The following is a 10,337-nucleotide window of genomic DNA, read 5'->3' as shown; positions in this document are numbered from 1 at the left end:
GGGCTATTGAGCGTAATATGAATCGTCTGATATTACGTAACTGACGTGTATGGCCGAGGTCATTACATTAGTAGTAGTAGTAGACCGCATGTTGGCCCACCATGAACGGTGTCCATTGTCATGATAAGATGTGCTTAACATTTAGGAAGTGTTAATTTAATCTCTCTCTCTCTCTCTCTCTCTCTCTCTCTGATTTCTTTTAGTGATAACGAGGCAATGTTATATATTTCTACAAGACATCTAAAATATATAATGATATTATCGTATTAATAACTACTATTTTGATAATTATAGTTTTACATTAATAAATATCTGCCTATCTATTTAAATAATTAATACTAATATACGTAAAGGAATTCTGAGGGTCTATGTAGCCCTTTAAAGTAATGAATACATCACCTGTCCGTTTTATTATTTTAAGCAACACAAAACAAAATTTTGCACATAAAACCTGTCCGAAAATAACATATTATTATAACGTTAGTGTAAATCTTCTTTGATTAGTCTGATTACAAGAAATAACCAAATTAAATACTTTAGTGGTAGTGTTCGTGGTTGTTTCTTAACCTAAGGTCCACCTTTGTTTACCTGGGCCTGTCACCTGAGGACTGATGACTCTCTGTAATGTCTCAGGTAAGTATTAACACTACACTACATCACCTCCAGTCATCAGTCTTAGTCACGAAATATAGAAGATATCATGAGTAGGTAGGTAGATAGATGGAGAATTATATAGATGGGTAAGTAGATAGATATCCATTGTAAATTAGCAGCCTGTCATTAAAGAGTCCTTACAGTGAATCTATCTATACTGTGGAAAGTATAAACTAAAAATGGTAAAGTCTTATGTATTTGATGATCAATATTATAGTAAATCACTCATATATTTCTTTCATTCAGTTTTTCATAGATTTCTGTTATTCATTTATGTTCACGTTACCCAGACAACCTTCATTAAATATTTTCATCCTTATTCTGTAGGGACAACAAGCAGACAAACTAACATTTATCTTAGGGGCAAATAACATTTTTATTTAGTTATCCCCCTCCTTCCACCCCAACAGTGTAGGGGGCCACAGTGGGAAGGTGGAGGGCAGAGGGCGGAGGGCTGAAAACAAGTGATTTTTACCCAAAATAAGTGTGGGAATCATCTAAGACACCAAGAATACTCGCGAAAACATATATTTATCATGGGAGAAATGTTTAATCTAAGCGAGGTTTACGTACTAACCTAACCTTACCTGACCTAACAGGCCACGACCTGACCTGACCTGACCTGACCTGACCTGACCTGACCTGACCTAACAGGCCTAACACACAAACGAACGAATGAGAGAGACGTTGTGTGTCGCCATAACATCAAATTGGGACTTTGAAAAATTCGTGATTATTACAACAAATAAATCACGAATATCGCGTTTATTTTTGGAATGTTCCGCTAACTTCAAGTATATTCTTTCCTTTCTCAAAGTGATCTATTAAATGGTAAGATAAAAAAATTTGGCAAAAGGTGATGGGTGGTTAACGAGAAATGACCTAGTCTGGCCCCCACAATGAGCGTGTTAACTAATATTAATGAGACATATTCATTCTGGAATATTTCTCAAAACTTTAAGACAAATTTGGAAAGGAGAGCACAAAGCACATAGAGGAAGAAAGCATTAATTTATATGAGTTTTTTTACCTTGTTGGTTGAAATAGATCACCTGAAGATTAGCTCCCCAGTTCATCAGATGATTTAACAGTCCAACTCTACCTGGGGGGTTAAGTTAGGTTAGATTAGGTGAAGCTATGTTAAGTTAGGTTAGATTAGATTAAGTTAAACTCTTAGATTAGATGAATTTAAGCTATGTTAAGTTAGGTTAGATTAAGCTATGTTAGGTTATTTGTAAGATTAACCTAGGTTTGGATAGATAAGCACCAGGGTGTTTAATGTTATGATGAAATTAGGTGGAGGAACTATTCTTCAGGTAATGCATTGAGACTTCTCAGCTTACAGTGACTCAACTTGTAAACACTTCATTTCTAGGGTGAGGTTAGGTTAGGTTAAAAGGATTCAGTGCCAAGAAAGAGATACTGTATAGGTAGGTAGGTATTAGGCACACCAACAAATATAAAATAATAGTAATACCAAACAATACAATACTCGTGAACCCGAAGCAGTAGACCGATACATTATTCTATCCATAAATGGTTCTGGTTCATGAGTCTGAATCTTGGGGTTCGTGGTTCAGGGGGAGAGGTGATCAGACTATATTAGCTGATTGTACTTACAAACACCACTTCATTACCTTCAACAGATTGTCATTTGAAGGTTTGAATCCACCATGTTTGATCTCTGAAATACTTGTAGTCACTCAAAATACTGTACTATCTCTGTTTGGGAGGGGGGGGGTCGATGAATTCCAGAATGAACACTTGTGATGCCTGTTGTCTCAGCAGGGTTGTCAAAGTCCTTCATCCATTGTGTCATATTTTCTCAACACAATTTAGTACAGATAAATCTTTTAAGTGACTGTACATTAAAGTCATTTAATTTTTTCCTGCAGATTGTAGTGTTAGAAGATCTATCAAGAGACAAGGACTTGCGGCTGAACACCGTCACTGTCTGCCACTCATTGTAGATCATGTTCCATTATTTTATTGTTTAGTACACAGAAACCTCCATATAACGGACCTCTCTCTGATGGACCCATGATGTAATGGACTATCTATGTAGTTCGTTAGATGGAAGTTTCACATTTAACGGACCCTCGATTTAATGGATTTTCATCTCCTTGTAGTCTGTTAAATGGAGGTTTTGCTGTATCTTGTTGCAGTAAAAGATCAGTAACTTTCACATGAACAAAAGTAACACCACCAGAGAAATATTGTTTAAACATTATACAGTACAGTACAGTATATATAATTATTGAGTTGATGTGACTGGTGTAGAGTATTGCCATCTCTTTGTTTTTTCAATACAGTTTGTGTATGTGCTGTATAATAATTATGTTAGAATAAGATTTGGAAATTTTAATTCATCTTATGTGCATTCTGATGCTCTTACATTATTAATATTATTGCTTCATCTTTATCAATGTCATGGGGCCGAGGATTTATGTGTGTACGTACAACAGTGTGAGCTGGTCTTGACCTTACTGTCTACTATACTTAAATATCATCTTATGTTTAACTGTTTGAATTAATTTATTTATTATTGAAGTAGCAGGACTAATAATGCTGTACAGTATTGTCTCTGTTAGGTTGGTGATCGGTGTTGCTGCTCTTATAATATGTACTGTACAGTTTGATGATATAAAGTATTAATACAGTACAGTATACTATATTATGATATGTTTATTTCTGATGAGTTGTTATTAGTTCTGGTAATAAACTTTATTATAGAAAAATATAAATAATGCATATTTTTTTATAACTTTAAATACAGTTATGCTGTATGTCAATACTGTGAGTAAACAGAGAACTCTTAAGAGGCGGCCGATCCTGCCTGTAAACTTGGTTCCAACAGCATCAAAATCTGTGATAAATTAAAAGATCTTTCTTCTTTTTCTAAAGCCAAGTTTCGTCATTTCTCAAAAATGAATTCCAGCAAAACCATATTTGATTGTAATGTGTGTGGGAAGACCTTCCCCTACAGGTCACGTCAACGTGCCCACATGATAATTCACACTGACGAGAAACCTTTTGCTTGTACCGAGTGTGGTGAAGCCTTCAACAGAAAGTGTAATTTAAACCAACACATGAAGAAACACACTGGTGTCAGACCCTTTAAGTGTAGTGAGTGTGGAAAGTCATTTTGCTGGTCATCAAATCTTAGTCAACACATGAGAATACACACTGGTGAAAAGCCATACATATGTAGTGAATGTGGAGCAACGTATTCGTGTAAAACGGGATTAAAAGATCACATGTATATCCACACGGGAGAAAAACCTTTTAAGTGCACCCAGTGTAACAAGAAGTTCCCCAGGAAATCATATTTAACGCATCACATGCGGTCTCATACTGGTGACAAGCCATTTCAGTGTAAGGAATGTGGAGAAGCGTTTAGTTGGAAGTCGTCGCTCTCCTGTCACATGAGTCTACACACTGGTAATAGAAGTACAACTAATGAAAGTGACTGTCCCTTAAGTGTGAAATTAAGTTTATTGAAACGGAAAGAAACACAACAAGGTGTATCGGGTAATACTCTGCGTGAAGAGTTAGCGAGAGAAAGTGTTACATCGATAAAAAATAAATGTGCTCTGTGGGTGATGGATGGTATAGCCCCTGAGGAAGTTATCATCAAAGAAGAAGCGGTCACTGTTAAAGATGAACCTATTGATATAGCTAAAGAAGAGCCTTGGTCATAACATTCACCATCACTTATACTGTATACTCTACAATATTTGTCATATTCACAATAAAAAGAAAATGATCTCTTCTTAGAAATTAATACTTCAACATCTTCTAATATGGTTATTTAGATCACTTCAGAGTTGTCTTCTGAACATTTGATCTGACACAGTGCAGTACAGTCCATGGCACACAGGAACACAGGCTGTGGGACCCTGACACAGTGCAGTACAGTCCATGGCACACAGGAACACAGGCTGTGGGACCCTGACACAGTGCAGTACAGTCCATGGCACACAGGAACACAGGCTGTGGGACCCTGACACAATTTACACCCAAGACACACAGTTGTAAGTCCACAAAACAATTGGAAATTTTGTCCAAGCAGTTAAGGAGATGGCCAAAAGTACCCATTGTTGATAATTCTATGTGACCTTATGATCAATGTCATTGTAACTCATAGATGTCACTAGTGTAGAAATTCACCGTTGATCCAGAAAATCGTGCTTAAGAAGTTGCCACCACTGAAGTAAGTCAGGTTGACGCGGGAACACTGGACGCAGACAAGTGGAGTGAGTTAGTGACCCTCTATGGGGCTAAGGACTGAAAGAGTGTCGGCTGAAAGTCACATCGTGTCATTGTTTGGGAACCACTTCTGTTGATCTTCTCGGGCAGGCAGGGTGACCATTTGACCAGGCACTGAATAATTGTAAAACTTTTCTTAATGTGCTGATATTACAGTACAGTAATATCTCCGTTAGCCGGAATCCTCAAACCCGAACTCCAATAGCCGAATTCGAATCGCTCCCAAAGCTGGAATTTTCCCGGAAAATTCGCTTTGGGGAACAATTTTCCAGGTACATTTTCCGGAAATTTCCCAGAAAATATTCCCGTACTCAGAAAATTCGATGGGAAGATTTTTCTGGGTTTGAGAGATGATGTAATGGGCATTTTCTGAACTTCCGAGAAAATTTTTCCGCTATCCCGAAAATTCAGGGGATGAGGGAAATCTTGCATTCCCGGAAGTGTTCTTGCACCAATTGTTCCGGCTAACAGAGATATCACCTATTTGTGTTGCAATTTTAGCTTTGTTTAAAAGAGAAAACTTGACATACTACTGAATTTTTAAGTTGGACCGGTGACAAACTTGAGAGGCCAGTGAGATGCTTGCAACTCTTAACCCTGAGGTCCTGGCTGCTGTACCAAAACTTTAGATTGCTAAATGTTCCATTTTGGTATTTCATATTTACTGGAAAGCAGTTCATAAAATCTAGTGGAAGAAAGTAGTCCTGTATTTTCTTTAGTCGACAACCAGAATGAGGCAAACATTCCAGGTATGTGTGAAAATATGTCGATGAAGAAATGGTAACTATTAGGTGTGTGTGAGTGTTTTCGCGTACAATAAAAGAATTTATTGAAGAATGACCCCATTTTTACCACGTTGAACTGTATGTGTCAGTTTTTTATATTTTGTTGTAATTTCCGGATAGATAGAAACTGGTACAGTATCTTAACTTTATTATATCAATTACTTTATCAAAATGAACTGTGCACTCGTCATCGAGACATAATGAGACTAGACAGTGCGAATGTTTCTGTGATCATCTGGATGTCTGGGAGCCATCTGGTGGTAGACATAACATAAGAATGATAAAACTCTGAATTAAAGATATGTTGATGTATTTACCAGGAATGTTTATGGTAACACCTTTGAGACAATAACATTTAAATAATTACTTGTATTGTCTGTCTAGAGTGAGGAAAACATTAACAAATTTGCTTTATAGATTGTAATAATGTTCAGTACCCTCTTGTTTATGGACAGTAATATATCCTGGTCATTTACTTAATTAACCAAACACCAGAGTTAATAAAAGTGATTCTTTACAAATTCTATGATGTGAAGACTTTATAGCAAGAGACTGATTGCTGTCCATTAATTACTGTTGACATTGTATGACCATTAAACAACACACATGAAACACTCGAGTTAAACATATCTACTTACACCAGCTGATGTGTTCTATTCATAATAAATAACAATAATAATTTGTAGTTATTTCTGTGATCTGAGTACCCGGTACTGTATATATCCCATTGAATCCCAAAGTATAATGCGGTACAGTACTGTATATAAGATAAAACAGTGTACTTGGGGTGAACATCTCGCCATTGCTTGGAGTACAATAAACAAAGATTAATACAAACAGATGTGATGGTTGATAATAGAATAATTACAGGTATTTTATTCATATTTCTTAACATAGTAAAACATCCTTGACTTTAGTTACAACAATGTTAATTCTTTGTCTTATATACCAGACCGTGCTCCTCCAAGTTAGGACCTCAGCTGCTTCTCTTGTATATACTGACCCTAGTCCAGCTACTGTAAGAGGGTGATGTACTGTAGTTGTAACTGCTGGAAAGATGCAGAGAGAGACAGAGAATGTGAAAGATAATGGAAAGAAGTGAAAGATGATAATAAAAGATGATAGAAAGATGTAAATAGAAGAGAAAGGAAAGTAGAAAAGGATTGATCCACAACCACCCAGACCACTGCAAGCACACCACCACTACACCACTACTACTACTACCACACCGCCACACTAAACATCACTGGTACTTATGTCAAATTACAGTGTGTTAGAGGTCATGTTGACACAGTACCAGGAAGGTAGAGTCACAGGTGATGTCAGCCAACAGGTGCATGCCTCCTGATCCCTTCATCCTGGCACAGTCATCGGCCGCGCCATCTGGGTTACCAGACTTCCACTCACCTGCTGCCACATTCTGACCATCCAACCATTTCTTGGATTTGACTCCCACCCATATCTCTGAGGGGGAAGAAGATATTTGGCTGCTACTACAGGAAAGTGCAGCTCACAAAGATATCTTTTAATCTAACCAATCTAACCTTGCCTAGCCTGACAGGATCTGATCTAACCTAACTTAACTTGACCTAGCCTTACCTAACTTGACCTAAGTTAACCTTACCTAATTAACTTAAGATAAATATCTTGTAGACCGCATGCTATAGTAGCACCGATATTTGTCTGTGTTGGCGGGTAATACACTCGGTAATGTCATCTCGTACGCCGAAGGTCTATAAATGTCCAACTAAACTCTGATGGTAATAAGAGCCTCAAAATATTTGTCTTAGATATTATTCTAATAAATATGCCTTTCAAAATTGTTTGGGAAGATGTTATGACGTCTATTAATACAGGTGTCCAAAATCCATGAGGGTGTGCGTGTGTCGTAGCTGTTTTAACATATAATAAAGCTTATTGCCTTATTATGCTGTACAGTATTACTTTTATCAACAGAGAACTTTTTTTTCCTGCCAGAATAGCTACAATAATGAAAACAAATTAAGATCCGCTCGTATCATACTTACGGTGAATTGAGTGAGGTAGGAGGTACTGCTGCAGAGCTGTGAAGTGATGAGTCACCAGAAGGTCGGCCCCATGCTGGACACAGTAAGCTTGGGCGTTAACCCAATTCATGGCCGTGTGGTGTAGGTAAACACAGCCCAAGTCAGTGACAAACTCGAAGAGAGCAGAGCAGGTTGCTGGAATGGTGGTTGTTGTAGTTGGAATGGCAGTCGTCGTTGTTGGAACAGCAGTCATTGTTGTTGGAACAGCAGTCATTGTTGTTGGAACGGCAGTTGTTGTCGCTGGAACAGCAGTTGTTGTCGCTGGAACAGCAGTTGTTGTCGCTGGAACAGCAGTTGTTGTCGCTGAAACAGCAGTTGTTGTCACAGGAACAGCGGTTGTTGTCGCAGGAACAGCGGTTGTTGTCGGAGGATTGGCAGGTGTTGGTAGAATGGAGGTCATTGTCTCTATAATAGCAAGTAAAAGCAACTCATTAATTACTGTAGGAAAAGGTGTTAAAGCTTGTGCTTCCAACACTGCTTGGAAGATGTTTAGCTTCCCTTTATGATAAGTTTACTTATTAATAACTCATAAGATAACCATGTGAAGGAACCCTGAGTTAACACTGGCCTTCTTAATTACTCCAGTGATGCCGAGTCTCTGGCTGCTTCACAAACACACCTAACCAATAGCAAGTGCTCGACCTGACCGTCAACAATACACTTCTGGTCCCTGTGTGGATGTGTCCCCTTAGTTCGCTCGAGATCATATTAGCAAAAAAGCTTAACGTATAATTGAATCACTGACACATTAATTACTCCATAAAACAATAAGATTTTATTAATCTGGTTGGTGCTACTACAGTATGTGGTCTACCTAACTTAACCTTTTCCAGTTAATGGATGCTAGGTAGACCACACGCTACAGTGTAAATATCCTGGTAGACCAAATCCAACTTGGTACTCTGCATACTATAGTAGCATCCCTGTTTGAAATAGACAAAACAATTTGATGTTGAGCAAATCACCTTAAAATATGGCCAGATGGTTGGGTATATGAAGTAACTCCAGGATAAGGCATAAAGTGATGAAATAATAGGTATGGTGAGTCATTAGCACTGGTCAGGTAGTCTTACCATCACTTAGTCGAGTCCAGGAGGGTCTGGTGTCGCCTAGGCTGGACTCGTCTCCATACCCGGTGATTTTCACGTCATAGAGGGAACAGGTGCTGTTCTCGTAGGTAAACGTGTACGACCACTCCGTCTGGGCGGCCTTCGTGGCACAGATGATCTCACTAGCAAGCTGGATGGTGGTGAAAGACTTTGTCGAAGACAGCCTGGCGATGGAGACATTTGCCGGGTACCATAAAACTGTCTCCGCATTCAGGTGTGGCATTGCGACCGCCGCCACCCCCATCATCACTGTGACCCATGACGACGATGCCACACCAAGCCACATCCTGCACCACCACCGCTTCAAGCAAGTGAGAGAAGCCGAGTGGTAAGAAAGGGGTCCCTGGAAAGGTTTTTAATCTGGGTACTGAAGGTCCCATGTTTAATTATTTGACTTTATTTATAATTTGATGGAGGTAAATACAGAAATTCTTAGTCCACTCTATCATATATTTAAATCGTTCAAAGAATATATTCTCAATTTCTTTCTTCCAGCAACTCGAGGCATGTGATACATCATGTTGTCTCCCCCACCTGACAGTAACAATAAAACTCAAATTTAATGACCAAAGTCTGCTCAAATAAGACCATTGGGTTTGCTTATAATTAATTTGCTTAAATAACATTTGGCTCTTGAGAATATGTAAACATCAGCATAGACATGTTCATTAGTCTCTACCGATTTTACATATTTTAAATATACAGTAATGTTCAAGTAAAGATTTACTACCTCCCACTACCTGAGAACCATTAATAATGTCAGTCCTACACCTGAGTGTGACTCTTAATGGAGAGTAAAAATGTCAATAACATTAGACAAATGCACTGTCACAGAACTGTCGACCCAGACTACGTATATTTAACAATTACACTTTCCAAATTAGATGATCTCCCACCAATCACATTTCAGGATGCAATCATTCTGCCAAATTGTAAAATAGATATGCTAGGCCTCACCATTTCCTCTGATATGTCATGGAAGCCACACATCCTCAACATTGTTAAAGCTGCCTCCTAAAAGCTGGGAATGCTGTACAGATGCTGTAGCTCTTCACTTCTAAGCAGTTGCTTCAAGTATATAAGGAATTTATTCATCCTAACTTGGAGTACTGCTCTCATATCGGGGGTGGCTCCTCTTCTGTCCAACTGTTAGATAGAGTGGAATCAAAGGCATTTCGTCTTATTAACAGTATTGACAGAGGCTGTGTGGTGCTGCCAGAGTGATTTTAGCACTGGTAGAGGCTGTGTGGTGCTGCCAGAGTGTTTTATAGTATTGATAGCGACACACGGCGTTTGTAGGGGAGGAATCCACTACAATACTCCCCCTTCCCACCAGGCGGTGTAGGAGACTTGTTGTCTGCAGGGTTGCATCCCACATGTGAGGCATAACGGGCTGTGCAGGAGACTTGTTGTTGGCAGGGTTGTATGCCACATGTGAGACATAACGGCGAGGG

At 38.7% G+C, this 10,337-nt stretch overlaps 2 protein-coding genes across 2 annotated transcripts; one reads left to right on the top strand and one right to left on the bottom strand.

Annotated features, from left to right (window-relative positions):
• The first annotated feature begins 547 nt into the window (after positions 1-547).
• LOC121871604 (gastrula zinc finger protein XlCGF49.1-like) lies at positions 548-5,116 on the top strand. The gene is made up of 2 exons (XM_042374014.1): positions 548-633; positions 2,550-5,116. Exon 2 carries the CDS (start codon positions 3,582-3,584, stop codon positions 4,353-4,355), a length of 774 nt encoding a protein of 257 aa, XP_042229948.1. The 5' UTR covers positions 548-633; positions 2,550-3,581; the 3' UTR covers positions 4,356-5,116.
• Positions 5,117-5,841: 725 nt separating this feature from the next.
• LOC121871602 (probable maltase-glucoamylase 2) lies at positions 5,842-9,180 on the bottom strand. The gene is made up of 3 exons (XM_042374013.1): positions 8,848-9,180; positions 7,736-8,179; positions 5,842-7,172 (listed from the first exon to the last, which is right to left on the bottom strand). The coding sequence occupies exons 1-3, from the start codon at positions 9,167-9,169 to the stop codon at positions 6,982-6,984; spliced, it is 957 nt and encodes a 318-aa protein (XP_042229947.1). The 5' UTR covers positions 9,170-9,180; the 3' UTR covers positions 5,842-6,981.
• Positions 9,181-10,337: the final 1,157 nt, after the last annotated feature.

This window comes from Homarus americanus, unplaced genomic scaffold (genome assembly GCF_018991925.1).
Source record: "Homarus americanus isolate GMGI-L3 unplaced genomic scaffold, GMGI_Hamer_2.0 scaffold59436, whole genome shotgun sequence".
NCBI classification, from domain to species: Eukaryota; Metazoa; Arthropoda; class Malacostraca; order Decapoda; family Nephropidae; genus Homarus; species Homarus americanus.
Note: the sequence above shows the minus strand (reverse complement) of the source record. Positions and strands in the feature narration are given on the sequence as shown.

Coding starts and splice junctions, on each gene's coding strand:
- LOC121871604 (XM_042374014.1), top strand. CDS start 3,582: ATGAATTCCAGCAAAACCATATTTGATTGTAATGTGTGTGGGAAGACC.
- LOC121871602 (XM_042374013.1), bottom strand. CDS start 9,169: ATGTGGCTTGGTGTGGCATCGTCGTCATGGGTCACAGTGATGATGGGG. Junction 8,180..8,847: donor CTGGACTCGACTAAGTGATG/GTAAGACTACCT, acceptor TTGCTATTATAG/AGACAATGACCTCCATTCTA. Junction 7,173..7,735: donor CCTACCTCACTCAATTCACC/GTAAGTATGATA, acceptor CTTCCCCCTCAG/AGATATGGGTGGGAGTCAAA.